Source organism: Anomaloglossus baeobatrachus, chromosome 8 (assembly GCF_048569485.1).
Source record: "Anomaloglossus baeobatrachus isolate aAnoBae1 chromosome 8, aAnoBae1.hap1, whole genome shotgun sequence".
Lineage (NCBI taxonomy): Eukaryota > Metazoa > Chordata > Amphibia > Anura > Aromobatidae > Anomaloglossus > Anomaloglossus baeobatrachus.
In genome coordinates this window covers 48,564,257-48,585,903 of record NC_134360.1, presented here as the reverse complement: position 1 = coordinate 48,585,903, position 21,647 = coordinate 48,564,257, and the positions used below count along the sequence as shown (strand labels likewise).

Sequence of the window (21,647 nt, the reverse complement as noted above, 5' to 3'; positions counted from 1 at the left end):
CCAAGCACGGACGCAATAAGAACCTAACAGGTTTTTTTGGGGAGCGACAATTACAGACAAGTCAGACACTATCTGGACTGTTTTACACTGTGTACACCAGCCCCAGATATGATGAAGGCTGGTATACGGTCACCACTACCCTGCCTGCCTGCCTGCCTGTATACTGGTACAATAGTCCTGACAAGGACTCTTTTGGTCACTAGCCTGTATTCAGACCTGGCTATACCCTGCCTGTATATAGCAACAATAGTCCTGAGAAGGACTCTGCTACTGTACTCCGACCTGGCTATACCCTGCCTGCCTGTATACAACTAGAATAGTCCTGAGAAGGACTTTTGGTCACACTGTTTGCAGCCCTGCAACTGAAAAAGCTATAAAGGGCCGCAAAGCTTTCCCTGAATCAGCGACACTCTCCCTGCACTCACTGTCTGGATAGCTGTGAGCAGAGCACAGCGCGCCGGCCGATATAAAGGCTCGGTCACGCTGTGCAGGCTGGCCAATCACTGCAATTCCACAACTAACAGGGCTGTGGCATTGCAGTGGTCTGCCAGCCAATCCCTGCATGAGGGCTGGCTCTCAAAAGAGCGCCAACATGCAGAAATGAAGACCACGAGTACAGCACGAGTATCGCGAGATTACTCGGTCCCCGCCGAGCAGCCCGAGTACAGCGATACTCGTGCGAGTACCAAGTAGTGACAAGCATGCTCGCTCATCACTAGTGAGGATAAAATAGGACCAATCTATTAGAAACATGGCTTCATCATCTGACCCCTGTTCAGCTAGGACCCCTTGGTGTGGACAGGTAATTGAATGGGTATATCTGCTAGAAGGCAGACACCAAGTCCGGATTGAGTGTATACAAGAGGATGAGAAGAAACTTCTGTTGCATGTGTAGATCAGATGTTTGGTCTATAAAGAACTGGTCACAGACAAACAAACACCGGGTCCCAGTTATAAATATTTGATGTTTTGGGACAGGCGTAGGTCCTACAGTTATGGGAGACACATTTTCGACATCGTGATCCCAAAGGAAACAACATGCATGTTCTTACATAACAGCGTGAACTGCGCATTAGCCCCAAATTAATATCAGCCAGATGGATGGGGTTGTATATGCCATGTTTCCGATCTATATAAAGCTAAAATCATGACAGGAAATATGACATTATTATCTTCCAAATGGAACCTCCAAGGGGGGAAGATATCCTGAAGATTGGGGATATAATAATATTTGTGATTTGAGACGTATTTCATCGACCAGCTCTCATCTAAGGTCACCATGGGGAGGTATGTGGGAGTGACTGTTTCATAAACACAGATTCAGAGTTTTCGTCGTTGTTCAGTTTGGAAGTTACAGCTCACTGTAGAATTGTTCCATATTTCCTAATTGGAGTACTTTTCTCCAAAAAGAATTGTACCATCCTACGACAAAAGGTCCAGTACTTTTCTTCGTTTAGCTATTTTATTGCATCTAACCGTGAATACTGTATATTGTTTTGTCCACTTTGTAACATCTTTTGTATATTTTTAGAAATACTGCGTACATTTCCAATTAAATATATAGAATTTAATAATGTCATTCCTCTTGCTCCATAAACATTGACCCTGAAGCCTCGTGAGGCCATAAGTTACCAGTAACGGGTCTCCAATCGGCCCGTCGTGGGAGCCAGGGCTGTGGAGTCGGTAAGCCAAACCTTCAACTCCGACTCCTCAAATTCTCTTGCACCAACTCCGACTCCTATATACATTGCTTATAGTTAGGTGAAAAATTTATTGTAGTACATGAACATGTGTATGTGAAAATCAGACATTTAATAATTTTTATGATACAATAATCAAGATATTTGGATAGAACATAAAATATATTTACTGGAATACAACTTTAGAACACAAAAAACTGTAATAAATTGTAAATATGTAATACACTATGTAATATACAGTAGATTGCATACATATCTTGTGTATATATATATATATATATATATATATATATATATATAAAAATATATATTATTGTATTACATATTTACAATTTATTAGTTTTTTGGGTTCTAAAGTTGTATTCCAATAAATATATTTTATATTCAATCCAAATATCTTGATTATTGTATCATAAAAATAATTAAATGTCTGATGTTCACATTATACTACAATAAATGTTTCACTTAAAAATAAGCATTATGGGGGGCGTGGCCGGAGCTTCATGGAGCAGGACGTGTAGGGACTGAGCTCCTTCACCCGGGAGTAAAATAAGCCCATTTGCATCAGCTCGGAGTGCCCAGGATGGGGAAGAGAAAGCCCCTAAAAGTTGCCAGGGACCAAGGAACCCCAGCGCCGCTCACCCTGGACTCCTATCTGCTAAAGGAGCTGCCAGGAGAGCAGGACCGGGAGGACGCTAAGATGGCGGAGGCGCCACATCCCCTGCTCCCCAAGCTGCTGCAGCTCCAGGAGACATGGGAGACAGCGGACGGAGGGAGCCAGAGCACACCGCAGACGGAGGAGGAGGTGAGGGGTCTGGAGAGGTCGGCGGCGCGAGTGAAGACAGAGAGGAGGAACTAGCAGGTGCCGACAGGAGGGGAACGGACCTCGTGGCAAAGATGGCGGCGGCGGAGGAGCGGCACAGCGACTCACCTGCTCGCGGCCGGGACCAGGACTGCGGGGAACAAGCTGAGGCCGCACGCCCACAGACTGCAGGACCGGGTAGGAGGCAGACGTTCTCCCTAGAGGCGAGCTCCGGCGGCCGCATAGAGATGGGGGAAATGCCGCTCCTCCCCCCACTAGAGATCCTGGAGAGCGGTGGCGGCTGGAGTCCGTCGGCACTAGCTGTGGAGCCGCAGGTGGAGACCGGTAGCTCAGCAAGGGGCGATGAAGCTGAGGACTGGGGGAGTTCTAGAGGTGGGATGGTGGACAGCCTGATGGGAGACGGGGGAGAGGCATATGTGAAGGCCCGGGAGGCCAGGAGTGAGATCCGGCAGTCTGCAACTCTCTCCCAGCCTGTCTGGGATGACTCAGACCTTCATAGCGGTGCCCCCCTTTCCTCCCCACTGGGACCACCAATATTACAAAGTGCGAATTACACCCCAAGGCCTCAAAGGCACCAGAAAACAAAGGGGGAAGCAGGGCCAAAGAGCCCAGTCCCTGTATTACAATATAAGGAGCCCTCTAGGACTCCATTGAGTCCACCTGATGGAGTGGCTTCCAGGAGGGGGCCACCGGGAAACCTGAGTGCTGAACCCGTACCTCTGCAGCCTGCCTGTCCTCCAGCAGACTGGTGGGAATTTGTACGTCAGCTCCCTACAAAAACGGACTTCCAAGCACTTATTTCTGAGGTAAAAGATACCTGCAGGTCTGAAATAGCGGCGGTCCGACAGGATGTGATATCTGTCTCTAAAAGAATAAACCAGCTAGAGACTGACCACAATGATGCTAGAACAACCATTCGCCACCTCCAGTCCCACGCCTCCTCCCAGGCCGACGCCATAAGAGAATTACAGCGTCATATTGAAGACCTTGACAACAGAGGTAGACGCCATAATATAAGGGTCAGAGGCGTGCCGGAGGTCCAAGTAAAGGAGGACGTTACAAAAATTCTGCAGACCATATTTAATTCACTTCTTCAGCGCCCTCCTGATAGCCCAATTCCTATGGACAGGGCGCACAGGGCTCTGCGCCCCAAAAATTTGACAGGGAACCCGAGAGACATTATTTGTCATATTGTGGACTTCCAACTTAAAGAGGAAATAATGTTCAGAGCACGACCGCCAAAACAAGCAATGTACCGAGATGCTAAGATTCAATTGTTTCAGGATCTTTCATGGCTGACGCTACAGCAACGGAGGGCTCTCCGTCCACTACTGTCATCCCTAAAGGCTAACAATATCTTCTATAGATGGGGGTTCCCGTTCAGTCTGTCAGCGCGACGGGGGGAGTCGTCGGCTAGCCTTAGGACCCCTGCAGATCTGGAGTCTTTTTGCCGGACATTCGACCTTCCTGTCCCGGACCTGCCGGACTGGACTCTGCCCCAACAGATACAGCAGCTCCCTCAGACCTGGCAACCGGCTGCGGCGGCACGTAAACGGCGATCTAGAGGCCCAAGAGCAGAAGGACCTACCTGATGGCTTTTTTCCGTGACTTTATAGTCATTTTTTGATCCCATATGGAAATTCCAGGAGGTCAACTGATTTGCTTTTACTGCTTCCCATTTCCCGGGGACATCCTCCTGTATACAAAATCCCGGGGGAGGGGGGGTTTGGATCCCTGGTCCGGTTTGTGAAGTTCCGCCACTAACCCTTCTGCAGAGTCGTGCCAATTGTTTCGCACTTTGGTTCATAGTGCGGGTTATAGTTAGTGAGGTATCTTTGATTTGGTATAAAAGTAAGGCGACTCTGCTGGCGGGGTAGTGGACGGTCGGGGTTGAATCCATACCCTTAGTACATAATTGGAGAGTTTATATTTTTTGGTAGAACATAAGTATGTTTTGGTTTATTCTTTCTTGTTCTGGTTGTACTCACAGATATGCAATTCACTATAGTAGAGGCGCTCTGTCCCGGAAGAATCCAGGGAGTATGATTACCATACACACCGAGCGACAGTCACAAACGCTAGCCCTGACATTAGCTTACTTTAAGGTACTGGGATGGCTACGTTGATGAGCTTTAATGTGAAGGGGTTGAACTCCCGATGTTAAAAGGAGGCTGGTGCTTCAGGAGATGCGAAAATCACTGGCGGATGTGGTGTTCCTGCAAGAGACACACTTCACCGAAAAAAGTTCTTTTAACTTTGCCCGCCATTGGTTTCCTCAATCCTTTTCAGCTACAAATACAAAAAAGAAAGCTGGAGTAGCTGTACTAATTTCTCGCACTTGCCCGCTTCAAGTGAGTAAGTGGGAAGCTGATCCCTCAGGTCGTTACCTGATCATCCAGGGCACGTTGAATGGGATGAAATTAGTCCTATGTAACCTCTATGCTCCAAACTCTAACCAGAATAGATTTGTTTCCTCGGTCCTTTCACGCCTCCCGTTAGATCGGGGGGTCTTTCACATTATAGGAGGGGACTTCAATATGGTGTTTTCACATAGAGCCGATAAAATGCTAGCACCCTCGCAATCCACGAACTTGAGTAGGTCATCAAATCTGTCCAAGGGATTTCGCAAGTTGATCCATAAATACCACCTATTTGATCTGTGGAGAATTGATAACCCGACAGCGAGACAATACACTTTTTTCTCACACCCTCATAATTCCCACAGCCGAATAGATTATTTCTGTGGTAATGTTCTCACTCTTAGAACACTCAGACAAGCACAAATAGGCAGTATCACGTGGTCAGATCATGCTCCTTTAATACTACACCTTAACTTAACAAATGTTCCCATAAAAAGAACCCATTGGAGATTAAATGAATCCCTACTCACTAACCCCACTTCTCGAGAATATATCTGTAAGGCTATACAGAATTACTTTGCGGAGAACTCTCAGACCCCGCCATCTTTCCCAGTGATATGGGAAGCCCACAAGGCGGTTATTAGAGGGGAGTGCATAGCTATTTCCTCCAGGCTCAAAAAGGACTCACAGCACCTTTATCGTCAATGTGAAACAGACCTCCGAGCAGCGGAGGAACACCTTCGCACCCGCCCCTCTAAGACCCGCCTGAAAGTGGTAATAGACCTCAGATCTAAATTAAAAGAGATAGCGCACGGGAAAATAGAAAAGCTATTGCGATACTCACGTCAGAAGTATTATGAGTTTGGCAATAAGCCACATACGATGCTGGCCAGAAGGCTCCGGGACCAAACAATAACTTCCGCACCGAGCGCCATAAAAGGATACTATGGGCACCCCTCATTACGATCCCGCAAAAATTGCACACCTCTTTCACGCATATTATACATCCCTGTACTCTATTCCTCCGTCACTACCAATGTCCCACCCGGATAGAACAACAATTATGAATGACTATTTGGCTGACTGTCACCTTCCAAAACTGTCCCAGGAAGCTCTGGAGGATCTTAATCGAGCAATAACCCCGGATGAGATCCGTCAGACCGTTAAAGACCTCCCAAACCACAAGGCCCCAGGCCCAGATGGGTTTACTTACCTATATTATAAAACCTTCCTGGGAGAATTGTCGCCTCATTTGACTCACCTTTTCAATCTCTTTATGAAGGGTGAGGACATCCCAAACACTTTTCTACACTCTTATATAACTGTTATACCTAAAGCTGGTAGGGATCCCATGGAATGTGCGAGCTACCGCCCGATCAGCCTCTTAAACTCTGATCTTAAAATAGTCACCAAACTGTTGGCAGACCGTTTAAATAATTGGATTCCACAGCTGGTCCATAAGGACCAAGTAGGTTTCGTTCGCTATCGGCAGGCGGGGGACAACACCAGAAGGATCTTGGATTTGGTGGAGGTGGTGAACAGGGAGGGAGTGGAGGCACTTCTTCTGGGATTAGACGCGGAGAAGGCTTTTGACAGGCTGGATTGGTCCTTCATGTTTGCTGTGTTGGGCCACTTCGGCCTGTCGGGACCGTTTGTCTCAGCCCTGCGGGGCTTGTATTCCCTCCCGGCGGCAACGATTCGCCTCCCTCATGCACACTCCAATCCCCTGCCGATTCGGAATGGAACTAGGCAGGGATGTCCTCTGTCCCCTTTGCTATATGTTTTAAGTATTGAACCACTGGCAGCACACATTCGACTTAATCCGGACATTGGGGGGGTCAAAGTTAGGGATAAATCCTTTAAAGTGGCCCTATTTGCGGACGACGTCCTCCTGTCTCTGACTAACCCCGCCATTTCCTTGCCAAACTTACACGCAGTACTCACACAATACGCTAGACTCTCGGGCTATAAACTTAACTCCGACAAAACAGAGGCTTTGCCGCTTAACATTCCAGAAACTAAATTACAGATCCTTAAACAGAACTTCAAGTACTCTTGGCGTTCAGATTCCCTACGATATCTAGGAGTCAATATTACCCCTAATTATAGAACATTGTATCAGGCTAATTTCCCGCCTCTGATACGCGAAGTGGAAAATAGCCTGAAAAAGTGGTCATCACTTCAGATCTCTTTCTTGGGTAAAATTGCTACAATTAAAATGTCAGTCATCCCTAAATTCCTGTATCTGTTTGAAACACTTCCGGTGCGGGTTCCCCTGGGGGTATTGAAAAAAGTCCAATCAAAACTTTTGCAATTTATATGGCACTCGGGAAGGCATCGCATCCCGGATTCAGTACTATGCGCACCACGTACAAAAGGGGGCTTGTCGTGTCCGAATCTTAGGCTTTACTACTATGCCGCACATCTGCGTAGCCTGGCATCATGGACGACCTTACCGGCTTTTAACAGGTGGACGGAGATAGAGAAGCTTTGGTTGGCACCTTTCCACCCTAGCTCGTTAATATGGGGACGCCCTAGTGACACCCCCTCCAGAGAACTCCTGGGTCCGATGGCGTTTACGAGAGAGGTGTGGCAGCAGTGCAGAATGAAGTTCCAGCTGGCCTCGCAGTCTTCCCTGCTGACTCCTTTCTTGTTCACACCACATCTGACAAAGGGCATGAACTCGGAGGTGACGGGGCAGTGGGTGAAGGCGGGCCTATCCTGTTTCCGGGATCTGGTCAACCCGGTTACGCTGAAATTGAAATCATTTTTGGATTTACGATATCAATACAACCTACCCCTTCACCTATATTCCTCATATCAACAGATATCACATTTTTTCACAGACATAATGGGTCGGGCGGGGGTGCGACGTCCCACAGCATTCGAAATTCTTTGCTCGGGCAGGACTTCAACCAGGGGACTGATCTCGGCTATCTATAATATTTTGATAATGGGGGACCAGCCGGAAGCACTGAAGCATTCATATATGAAGAGATGGGAGGGATGGGTTGGGCGCCCCCTTTCAGATGCACTCTGGTCAGTTATATGGGCTAGGACATTTAGGTCCTCGATTAGCACTCTTTATAAGGAAAATCAAGTAAAGATCCTCATGACATGGTACCACACACCAGAACTCCTTCATAAATTTAACTGTACATACCCAGATGTGTGTTGGAGATGTGGCCTTGGGGGAGCATCCCAATACCATATATTCTGGACATGTCCGCTCATTGAGGGCTTCTGGGAGGAGGTGGAATCCTTGATTGGCAGATTGGTGGGGGGTAGTGTGACCAGAGATCCGGTAGTGTACCTGCTGAATGCCCTTCCATCGTCTCTAAGCAAACCTGAACTAAAGCTTTTACTCCATGTCCTTACTGCGGCCAAATGTCTAATTTCACTGTTTTGGAAAAGAGTAGCCCCGCCCTCAGTCTCAGATCTATATGCCAGAATAAAGGATGTCAGGAATATGGAAAAGTTGACAGCACAGCTCCATAATACAATGGATAAGTTCATAGTGACATGGTCTCTTTGGGATGCCCTAGTGGACACATACCAGATGTAGGATGAAGCAGGAGAACGATGGGATAGGTACTTGAGGGTCGGACGGATACCAGGGGATATCTTCCATCTTATACTTGGCGCTTGGAGTGTTGGTGATATGATCGATTAATGAGCATGCCTGTGAAATGGTACATTTATTTATGTAACTGCATATCTGTGTATTTTTCTTTCCGTTTTTAATGTATAATCTGTTTTAAAAATCTTTTTCAAAATAAAAAGTTGAATAAAAAAAAAAAAAAATAAGCATTATACTAAATATTATTTAGTAAAATATTCAGCACATTCTGCATTGCACTACTGTCCCCAATGAATTATATATTTTAGGAGTCGGAGTCGGTGCATTTTATACCGACTCCACGACTCCGACTCCAACTCCACAGCCCTGGTGGGAGCTAGTTTTTTTGTGTATTGCCCTGGCGATTGGAGGCAGCTGAGTGCGGTTTGTGACAAATTGGTGGTAGCAATGTGGTATCTGCATGATTTCCACAGCTATCCACTGACACAAAACAGGCAAAAAAAAATCACAGCTTTTTTTTGCCTAGTGCGAATGTTTCCCAATTACGATATTTTCTTGATCATTTGGTTCCTTAATGCAAACTTTTTTTTAATGCAGTTTTCTAAATTAATCTCCTTTTACAACTGTAAAGTCTGTGCAACTCCTTAATATAGCTGGTTGTCCTGCTGCTGGAGACATTGTTCTGACACCACACTATTCTAGGGTGCATCATGTCACCCTGCGTTCTCTAAACATAGTGGCTGCAGAAGGAAAGTCAATAACGAAGTAGATCAGCACATGCAAGTCTTCAGGAAGGGCAGCCCATCCAAGCTAAACCGTATCAGTGGACATGAAAATGGGAGCACACAGAAGGGGGGAGAGCAAATAATGTCAATATACAGAGGGAAGAAAGGGAAGTTTTTAGGGCAGTGGGAAATCAAACAACTCTGCACCGGTCTTGGTCAAAAAGAAAATCCTAATGAGCTGTAGAAAGAGAAATCATTTCAGGAATGAAGCTGTGCTGATACATGAGAGCTAGTGAAGATATCAGCATCCTGCCAGCACAAACCACAGAGCATCCAGCATGTATTACTGGGAGGACCACTCTCATGCAAGAAAACTAAGACGCTTGGTAACAATGAAAAGTGGGCATGCGATTCTTGCTTTGCAGTCGAAGAGGTCGGGAGGAACCAGCAAGTAAGGACAGGTAAAAATATAACTGCAGGCAATGAAATGTAAATTGGCTCATGTTGGTGAATATATTTGTCATTAATAAAGCCACTGGGGGTTATAGAGGGGGTCTCGTCTTGCTTTACAGGGCAATGATGGCAGATACAAGAAATCCTCCTGAGTGATCTTAGCCCTGCTTCCTCTCATTTGCTCAATTTAGCGAGAAAAATGTAAACAAGGTCCATGACCCCATGGCACAGCGAGCGATCCAAAGTACCAGAAGGAATGTGCTCCGTACACAAGGAAAGTGCAGCAGCTCTAAAAATACTCAAAACAAGCACTGTGTTCCCCCCTACGAGCGCTCAGTCACTTTCCGGCACACTTCACTTGTGCTGCCAATCTGTGGGATTTCAGCAGAACTAACCGTGATTCACATGTTCAGAATCAACACACACATTGCCCAAGTACCTCTCACAGGAGCGATGGCTCAATTCCTGGGATGTGCTGTGCTACAATTTAACCCATAGGTGGGGGTGGGGGTGGGGGGTTGAGTCAAAAGGGCACTGATGCGAAATTCATTATTGTCACCAGTAAAGCTATTGCTCACAGTTATCAGCCACCTTGAATGATGATGAACAGGAACCCAAAATACATTTCATCAAGACTGGACATTATTTACAAGTCTTAATTTAGGGTGCGCTGGAGTAATAAGTGCCAAATCCACCTGAAGGTGAGCGCTTGTTAATGAATTGGGTGCAGTATTAAAACTGGATGAGATTACAGATCAGCCAGAATTAAAGAGAATCTCTCACCAGGTTATCCCCCCCCTCCCCCCCTGAGAGCAGCATAATGTAGAGACAGAGACCCTGATTCCAGCAATGTGTCACCTACTGAGCGGTTATTTTAATAAATCAGTGTTTTCTCTGCTGAAGATCTAGCTCATGAATATGCTGGACTATCTGCAGCACGCTAAGTAGTCCTGTAATGATAATATCCTGCTGAAACAGTGATTTTATCAAAATTACACTAAGCCGCTCAGTAAATGACAAATCGCTGGAATCAGGTTGTCTGCCCATACGTTATGCTGCTCTCAGATTGGGTGGCAAAAACCTGGTGACAGATTCCCTTTAAGGCCATTTTTGTGGTGTAAATTATGATGTTTTAGCAAAAATTGGCCCCGTCCTCTCTGTTAAGCTCCTCCCATTCTTTAAAAATGTTGCTGGGGCTGATGCGTTGACGCCAAGTTGAAAACTTTTGCAACATTTCAAACTTTTTGATAACTCGGGGGTCTATTGGTCTATTAGAAAGTTGCAGAATTTCTCGTCATACAGTGATTATAAGCATTCCATGGTAAAGAAAACACATCGTCAAAGATCTTATTTCGGAATTTTGAGAAAATATAAGGGGTCTTTTATTCAGCAGGAGCAAAGAGGGGCTATAAAGAAGACATAGCATGCACAATAATTGCATGGATCATGGCCATGTGGGGGCGCTGCAGGACTTACGCTCTCCAGATTACAGCTGATGGCTGAAGAGACCGGCAGCCGAAGGTTCAGTAACTTTTCTTTACAATATCCTTCAAATAAAGGACAACTTCTCAAAACTTTCTTTAACCAATGTCTGCAGTAAGAACCTTAGTGGTGTCCAGACACCGATGCTACAGCAGTAAAGTATAGATACGCAGACCTGGAGCATAGTAAACAATGACTGACAGGACCAGGAAAGCAGCAAGGAAGCGGAAGGAAAATATGAAGGAAGGATGGTATTTAATGGTATCATTTGGTATTTAATACCATTGCAAAATTAAGACCCTTAAACTTTGTCAGCCCCATAATCTAATGAAGTGATGCCAGGGCCCAAAAACAGAAGTGTTCGCATTCTCCAGTCTATTTCCAACACTTGGCTGGGAAATCGTGAATATCTTACATTATGTGCACCTGTAATGTGACAATAGTTTTGGGGATGAGCGGTAATTTCCCAAGCCCGATTAATTTTGTATTTGACAAACCTTTTGGGAATAAGGCACAGTGTCACGGGCAATGTAATATCAGGACAGGGGCCCCTAGGCTGGCCCTCAGACTTGAGACTATGCGCTATCCCTTATCTCAGAAGTAGGCTTGATGGTAGCAAGGCCCGAGCCCCCAGCGCGACCCTAACTCCTGTCCGAGCCCAGATCTTACTCCCTCTCTCTCACACCCTTGCGGTGGGCCGAAACACACAGACAAAACCCGACAAAACAACATGGATAAGGGAGAATGGAAATTCATACATACAGCACTCAAAACACACAGGAAAGACAATATGTGTACAGGGAAACAACGAAAAAGGGAAGGAAGTCAAAAACAACAGGGAAATGCTCACACTAATCAAAAGCGCAACATGGATCACCATCAACAGGATAACCACCAAGACCAGGATCGCTGAAGCTATCAACGGCACATACAGGAAGACAGCCGTGCTTTAAATAGGGAGGAGACAGCTTCACGAGGCAATTAGCAACCTGAGCTCGTAGGTCCTGCTCTCCAGTCTGCAGAGCTGAAGAGCAGAGAACCTGAACCAGCCGACACCCGGCTCTGGCTGAACAATTCAGAAGCCTACGGTTACTTGTCAGACTCCGTGGTGTGAACAGAGTCTGACGATGACGTGCCACCAAGTGTGTGCAGAGCCGAACATCGCATGATACACAGCCCCAGAGAAAGTCATGGTGTCTGCAGTCGCGTGTGATGCTTTATGGGAACATCTATCAACTTCGCCTCACATGGTTGGATCCAGTATGTCGCCTCCAGGAATCCACAACTCGTCTGCTTTTCTTCGGATTTTTGGACAGAACTGAAGTTACAAAAAAACAGTTGTTTACAAGACCAGAAATGTTACGACTACTCCACATTGTTTGGATGGAGACGTGAGCGGTCTTTTATGCCAGAGAGCCCATTAGAGACGGGTAAACAGATGTACGGATTATATAATTCCAGGCCAAGGAATGCTGGCAGGATGGGGCTCCCAAAGAGAAGAGACATATATACGATATCCGTGAACCTCCATGACACTCAAGCAAGTGGCTCTGTGTCCCTGCTCGGCACTGCCCTCTGCAGGCTCTCGGGGTGGAGCACTAGCATTAGGCTATGCTCATACATCTAGTACCTAGGAATCCAAGCATGAGACTCGGGTTTCTGCCCTGTATCGCCCAGACTAAGTACACATGGATTAGATTCACAATAATCTGCTCATTGTGCATAATCTGAGCTAATAATGAACAATCTCTGTTATAAAATCATTATCTGCCGCAGGTAAATTGAGCAGAACATGCCCAATCTCGTAAGAGCAAAACTTCTTATCTTCTGCATAACAAAAGGTGAAATCAAATCTGTATGCCATGGATTCTCCGCAGATTTGCAACTCTGGGTACTGTAACTACAACATGCAAACAATGAATGGGACTGATCTGAAATTCATGATCTCCTCTACGTTCTTGATGAGCCCTTTGCAATAGGTTCCTATGTACTTTTCCTCTTTAAGTTATGCATTCTTGCATTAGTAAATAGACAAAGCTGCTGCAAAGTTTGCATCTTGCAAAAACAGTTTAACCGATAGTTATCTAACACTTTTCTCACCATATTTCCTAATACACTGATGTATCCTTAAAGCACGACTCCAGAGTTATTGGGGGTTTTTTTTATTTCCGCACTGAAGTGGTGCTATAAATCTAAATTCCCTAGCCCATATTTGTCATGGGGTATGAAATGACTGAACAGGGGCTCCTAGGCTGGTCCTCGGACTTGAGACCCTGCGCGCTGTGTCTTATCTCAGAGATAGGCTTGATGGTAGCAAGGTCTGAGCCCCCAGCCTGACCCTGACTCCTAGCCGAGCTCTGATCTTACTCTCCCTCTCCCCCACCCTTGGGGCGGGCAGGAAACCTAGTAACAAAACCCCACAGAAACGACACGGACAAGAGAGAACGAAAACTTGAACACACTGCACTCAAACACAAAAGAGAGAATATATGTATACAGGGGAATACAGAAAATGAAATGAAGTAAACGCACAACAGAGGAACATTCACACCTCTCAAAATAGCAACTACTGATCACCAAAAAGACCGGAATCGCTGGAGCTAAGCTGAAGCTATAATCGGCGCTGAGTAGCACGGTCCACAATCTTATATAAGAAGGAGATGGCTGAGATTGGTAATTAACAACCTGAGCTCCTAGCAGAGTTCCCCAGGTCAGCAGAAATTAACTCCTGCAGGACTGAGGAACAGAGCAGATGAAACAGCCGACGCACAGCTCTGACTGAACAACTAGGAGACATCAGGTTGCCTGTCAGGCTCTGCAGTGTGAACAGAGCCCGACGCTATTGTGACACCTAATGAGTCTGGACCTGACACATCACAGTATGAGGCTGGAGTCAAACTTGTGAGTGACTCGCACAAATCTCGTATCAGTATCACCCGGCACGGCCGCACACTCTCCTCACAAGAGCGGTTCGGCTGCATGTATTTCTATGCAGCTGAAACGCTCCTGTCCGGAAAGTGTGTAAGCATCCCAAGCGATGCTGATGCGAGTCACTCGCAAGTTTGACTCCGGCGTTATACTGACCCTTGGTGTCTTCATCTGATATCCGCATCGGTTCCATCCATCAGTGTTTGGCATTTTGTAACCTGTCGACTGCTCCAGTGTTTCATGCAGCAGGGTGAAGGTAAACTCAATACAAGTCTATGGGAGCCTCGATCTGGCTCTCATAGACCTGCATTGATAGCTTGTGACATAATTTCTGATTTCTGGTCGAGGGACCACAGCAACGCCGAAAAAAAGATGAAAACGTCAGAGGGTGAGTAAAAGACATGGGGCAGGGGACTTAAAACACCACTCCAACGCTGGAGTGGTGCTTTAAATTCAACGCACATGAATGAAACATCTGGCTGCAGCTACAAACACTAAAAGATATACCCTACAAATTGGACCCCATATTAATTTTCACTCTTGCATGCGGGCGTTATTGTTCGCGAGCTGCTATTAGGGGCCAGCGCTCTATTAAACAATAACACAGTTTTTATAGGTAGAATTAATAATTGACTCCGTCCCGCTCGGCGGAACATTCCAGACGAGCGCTCGAAGTCACACCTCGTAAATCACTCCGTGGCGTTAAAGGGAATGAAAACAAAAGGAGGTTATTAAGACGGCAATTACAATACGAGGCAAAAAATAGTTAACGCCGTCGAAAGCGGCAAACTGCAATTCATCTTAGTGGAAGACGTCTTATTCCTTAAGGAGCTGCTAAATAGAAGGAACATTGAAAGGACAAAATGATAGATTCCTTTTAACGTTAATGCGGATATGAATGCTCCTCCCATTAGTGAGGCTCCTCCCCTCTGTTTGGCGGTGGAGTGAGGTCACTGGCGCCATTTCTATTTTCAGGGTCAGTCCATTCTCCTTCCACCGTCTCAATTCACAGATTTTAGCCTCTTCTCTCCGACAGTTCCAGGCGATCGCTAACTTCTGACCATCCTCATATAACCAGCCGGCTGCATATAAAATGATGAACTCACGTTAACCTCTTCAGCACAGACCATAATGGACTCATAACCAATTTTAGCATTTAGTGCAGCACCGGGACTGTAACGTGACCCATAAAAGTCTTACATTTTATTACGGTCATTCAGCTGCATAATAACGACCGGCAATCCGAGCAAACTAAGCCTGCCACCCCGAAACCAAGCAAACAACAATTTCCTTTGCGAGCTGCCAATATGTGCGGACGGATATTCTGTTTCTTCTTACTGAATGTTACAAAAGGATATAATAAGTGGCCGCCAGATCTATGGGTGACGTGGGCTCCTGTAAAAGTGTCTCAACTAAAGCGGAGGCCGGTGGTTTATCTGAATGTATTGCAATCACGGTGGCACGAGTACGCAATCCTGACGTGAAAGACGGCGCAGATACTTAATAGTTATTGTTGAAAGCAGGTACTGGAGTCTTTATAAACTTTCTCATATCCTAAATGAGACCATCTGCTCCTGCGCTAATGAGCACTCAAGATATACAGCATATGTAAATGACAAGTCCCATCAACCAGCTGAAAAATGAGACATAACTAATATAATAATACTGCCCCCTATTTACAAGAATATTACTACTATAATAATGCTCCCATGTACAGGAATATAAGTGATATAATACTGCTCCCATGTACAGGAATATAACTACTATAATACTGCCCCCTATGTACAAGAATGTAACTACTAGAATACTGCACCCTATGTACAAGAATGTAACTACTATAATACTGCCTCCTATGTACAAGAATATAACTACTATAATACAGCCCCTATGTACAAGAATATAACTACTATAATACTGCCCCTATGTACAAGACTATAACTACTATAATACTGCCTCCTATGTACAAGAAAATAACTACTATAATACTGCCCCCTATTTACAAGAATATTACTATTATAATACTGCTCCTATGTACAAGAATATAACTACTATAATACTGCCCCTATGTACAAGAATATAACTACTATAATACTTCCCCCTATGTACAAGAATATAACTACTATAATACTGCCCCCTATGTACAAGAATATAACTACTATAATACTGCCCCTATCTACAAGAATATAACTACTATAATACTGCCCCCTATGTAAAAGAAAATAACTACTATAATACTGCCCCCTATTTACAAGAATATTACTATTATAATACTGCTCCTATGTACAACAATATAACTACTATAATACTGCCCCTATGTCCAAGAATATAACTACTATAATACTTCCCCCTATGTACAAGAAAATAACTACTATAATACTGCCCCCTATCCACAAGAATATAACTACTATAATACTGTCCCTATGTACAAGAATATAACTACTATAATACTGCCCCTATGTAAAAGAATATAACTAGTATAATACTGCTTCAATGTACAAGAATGTAACTACTATAATATTGCCTCCTATGTACAAGAATATTACTACTATAATACTGCTCCCATGTACAGGAATATAACTACTATAATACTGCCCCTATGTACAAGAATATAACTACTATAATACTTCCCCCTATGTACAAGAATATAACTACTATAATACTGCCCCTATGTACAAGAATATAACTACTATAATACTGCCTCTATGTAAAAGAATATAACTAGTATAATACTGCTTCAATGTACAAGAATATAACTACTATAATACTGCTCCTATATACAAGAATATAACTACTATAATACTGCTCCTATGTACAAGAATATAACTACTATAATACTGCCCCTATATACAAGAATATAACTACTATAATACTGCTCATATGTACAAGAATATAACTACTGTAATACTGCTCCTATGTACAAGAATATAACTACTATAATACTGCTCCTATATACAAGAATATAACTACTATAATACTGCTCCTATGTACAAGAATATAACTACTATAATACTGCCCCCTATGTACAAGAATATAACTACTAAAACACTGCCCCATGTACAAAAATATAACTACTATGATACTGCTCCTATGTACAAGAATATAACAGCCATAATACTGCCCCTATATACAACAATATAACTACTATATAACTGCCCCCTATGTACAAGAATATAACTACTATAATACTGCCCCTATGTACAAGAATATAACTACTATAATAGTGCCCCTATGTACAAGAATATAACTACTATAATACTGCCCCCTATGTACAAGAATATAACTGCTATAATACTGCCCCTATGTACAAGAATATAAATACTGTAATACTGTCCCCTATGTACAAGAATATAACTACTATAATACTGCCCCTATGTACAAGAATATAACTACTAAAATACTGCCCCATGTACAAAAATATAACTACTATAATACTGCCCCCTATGTACAAGAATATAACTACTATAATACTGCCCCTATGTACAAAAATATAACTATAATACTGCCCCATATATACAAGAAAACAACTGCTATAATGCTGCCCCTATGTACAAGAATATAACTACTATAACACTGCCCCTATGTACAAGAATATAACTACTATAATACTGCCCCTATGTACAAGAATATAACTACTATAACACTGCCCCTATGTACAAGAATATAAAATGTAACAGTTGTGATACAGCTTCGCAGTTTTATTTGTATAACGGATACATAGAGGCATTTGCTTTTTTCCTGACAGATACAATTTATATACGTATGTTACACATCATATTTTCCGTTCAGTCAGTAAATGATGTGGGTTGGGCTCTATCTATTATATGCTATTTCCCGGTCTAGTTTGATGAAGATTCTGTCTTTATATTTGGAGTTTCTACACAATTGTGTTTGCAATTGTTTTTTTTTTATTTTGATAAACCCTTACGGTCTCTAACAGTGCATCTCCATGGGGTAAAACTTCAAGAGATAAAAGTCAGGAAATGTTTCATAGCAAACCATTAAATATTAGCAGGCAATTATCATTTATACCGGCTGATTGCTGCCCGTCTTTACCGAATACACTAAAATCTCATTTTATTGCTCTGCACAAATTTATTGTCAAAATCCCATTGTCGCCTCATTAATTTTGCAGGAGTTACACTGTGTCAGGAGGAAAATAACTAACTGACACTTCAGTAAGGTTTAGTATGCGACTCGGATTGTCGGAGATGAAGTAAGACGCGGCGGGTAACCAGACAGCCGACCCTGGCAGCCGACATCCAAGAGCCTTCAGCTGATATTTATCTAGATGGCCCCTGCTGCTCTGCAGAACAGGTCAGTGCACAATGCCTCGCTAATGACAATACCAGTCGCAGCTGCAATGGAAGGCTTCCTAGAGTTTTCTTCTACTTTTTATAATATTTGATGGATGCAACTTAATATCTTTGTCGAGGTACATACAGGGCTCTGTAATTACAATAGCAGCAATATAGGTGACATTTCACAATCTCGCATGCACATGCTGCAGAGCGTGGCCGGAGCGGCGCAGCACGCCTATCTAGGCTACGGATGTCACCACTGATATGACCCTTTGATTTGCAAAATGTGAAAAGTACATTTGTGAATCGGGTTTTTTCAGCCTCAGTTTTTCCACTGCGGAGTGCCCGTACCTTAAAAAGTTTTCTTTACTTTGGTATAGCATCGCAGCCGATTCATGTGACATCAGATACAGCGGATCTGGGAAGCGGTTGGTTTGGAAACCATTTCTTATTGGACTTTAAAGGGGACCTGTCAGGTGCAATATGCACCCAGAACCACGAGCAGTTCTGGGTGCATATTGCTAATCCCTGCCTAACCATCCCTGTATATAGTAGCATAGATAGAGATCTTTAGAAAAAGTATTTCTAAAGATCCCATATGATATGCTAATTAGCACAGGGACTAGTCCCAAGGGCGTTACTTCCCTTGACTAGTCGCCCCCCCCCCCTTAGCATGTTAGTATGCCCTTGTGGGTGTGCTAACCATGCTAATGAATGTGCAGTGTCACAGGATGGTCGTGCTCACCTCTCTGCTGCCATTGCATCAGATGGTGGATTTCGGCTCAGTGCGCATGACCCCGGATCTTCAGTTATGCGTGCTATGAAGTTGGGTGTACGCGCCCAGGCTTCAACCTCGTATCGTGCGCATGCCGAAAGTCCAGGATCATGCGCACTGAGGCAAAATCCAGCGTCGGACACGATGGCAGCAGAGAGGTGAGTGCGATCATTCTTTGACAATGCGCATTCATTAGCTTGTTATGCCCACAGGGGTGTACTAACATGCTAAGGGGTGACTAGCCAAGGGAAGTAATGCCCTTGCGACTAGTCACTGGCCTCATTAGCATATCATATGCAGTCCGAAGTCCAGTGATGGCAGCAAAAAGGTGAGCGCGACCATCCTCTGACGCTGCACATTCATTAGCATGTTAGCACGCCCACAGGGGTGTACTTTCATGGTAAGGGGGGCAACTATCCAAGGGAAGTAACGTCCTTGTGACTAGTGCCTGCGCTCATTAGCATAACATAAAGGATCTATAGAAATACTTTTTCTAAAGATTCCTTTATCTATGCTACTAGATACAGGGAGGAGATAGGCAGGGAATAGCAATATGGACCCAGAACTGCTCGTGCTTCTGGGTGCATATTGCACCTGACAGGTTCCCTTTAACCTTACAGCAGCCTTACGGCTTGTTTCATACATCAGCCTATTCATTGTATACTGCAGAGATCACATCCAGAACAAGTTACTTATTGCAACATTTAAAGGGAAACTCTGTAACAAAACCTCAGCTGTAAGAACAATTGCATTTAGAAAGTTGCGGCATTTCAGCTGCAGCAATTAAGACGCTGGGACTCTTGGTAAATCAGATTATTTGTTTTGTTGGTAGGCGACTGTTTTCCACAACTGGAGTTTTTCCCAGGTTCGTGTGTCTTGGTGACCTGGAGGGCAGAGACTGATGGATGATGTTCTCTGTCAGTTTACTCACTGGCTAATGTATTATGAAAAGTGCACGGAAATCTGAGGGACTGAGTGTACGCAGGGTATCAGGCAAACAAACAGGATCACTCACTGTAATCCTGGTGGATCTGGTCGATCTGCTCCTCACTCTGATCCTTGCTGAATGTCATCACCTACGAAAAAGGAGCGGAAAATCAGAAACCGCGAACCCCAAATAAAACACCTAAAGAAGAGAAACCTTTATATAAAGACCCCAATATAAATATATCAGTGATCAATAGGTCTCTTAGAACCTGGTCACTTACAGAAACCTATGGGGAGCCAACTCATTTCTACACGCCATATGATGCTCCAAGAGATATCATCTGCTGCCCCTGCAAGTCATGTGAATTTTAAGAACCACAGAGGCACCGAATATGTCTTTCATGGATATAGGTACATATAAATCTTAGAATTGTTAAAGGGAAAGTCAAATAAACCACATATATAAGATAGGCGATAAGTGTATGATCACTGTGGCTGAGGAGAACTCCAGATCCCAAAATCTTGGTCCTAAAGTCCCCTATGTAAATGGAGCTGCACTGAGCGTGTGCGATTATCTCTCCTAGAGACCATGCAAGCAGTTGCACATGCTCAGTAATGCTCCGTTCATATAGGGGACTTTAGGACTCTATTTTAGGGTTAGGTTCTCAACAGCTGGATCCATTTGTGATCATACATTTATCACGCATCCTTTGGATCTGTAATAAACGTTTTTTGGACAATCCCTTTAAAGTGATTATTCCTGCACAATCTTACACTCTGGCAATGGAGAAAGAACGGCACAGTGGGCAGTCCAAGGCCAATGAAAGATGTCTGTTATAAATACGTTTTCCAGTTTGGGGCTCCCTCTTGTGGTCAGTGCTGGCGATGCAGTTGATGTGTGGAGCGAAAGCTACACACCTGTGGAGGACTGGCAATCAGGGTCAGATTGTGCCATTTAACTGAGTAGTTTTCTCTGGTTACTTGCCGGTGGTCATTGTCTCCTGTGTGTTAAGGACATTCTGTAACCAGCTCTGCTCACTTCCAGAACTCCTCTCAGATAAGTGGTCTTTGCACCTCTGCTGGTTGTTTTCCACCTTCTTGTTGCTTTCTCTGCTTTGATACTAATGCATGATTCCTATTTTGTCTGTGTGGAGTTCATGGTGGAATGGGATCATTCCCTGCTGGGAGTGTCAGTATACTTAGCTCCACGATTCTGCAATGTATTGTGTTTTGTCATGCTTTGTATTAATTCAGTATCTCATCTGTATTAGTGTTTTTGGATCCCAGTAACATCAGAGTACTGATACAGTGGGGGAGAGGTTGTGTCACCTCAGGATTTTTCCATATCAGTAGTGCTGGTATATATTAGGGTTTTTACGGCTGCAGACAGTTGCTCTTTCCTATCCTTTCCGATAAAGATAGTTTGGGCCTCACCTTTGCTGAATCTGTCTTTTCTTGCTTTATATTGTATTTTTCTATATCACCGTAGCCTTTACATGTGGGGGACTATCTATCTATCATTGGGGACTACTCCGAGGCAGATTAGCTTTCTTATATTTCTATCTGTGAGATTATTTAGTTCTCCGGCTTTGTCGA

The 21,647-nt window shown here is 44.1% G+C and overlaps 1 protein-coding gene across 1 annotated transcript in view; it reads right to left on the bottom strand.

Annotated features, from left to right (window-relative positions):
- The window catches only part of RAD18 (RAD18 E3 ubiquitin protein ligase), a 394,915-nt gene that overhangs the window by 204,491 nt on the left and 168,777 nt on the right, over positions 1-21,647 (bottom strand). The window contains 1 exon segment of the mRNA XM_075320765.1: positions 20,140-20,200. Coding sequence (XP_075176880.1) covers positions 20,140-20,200 — 61 coding nt within the window.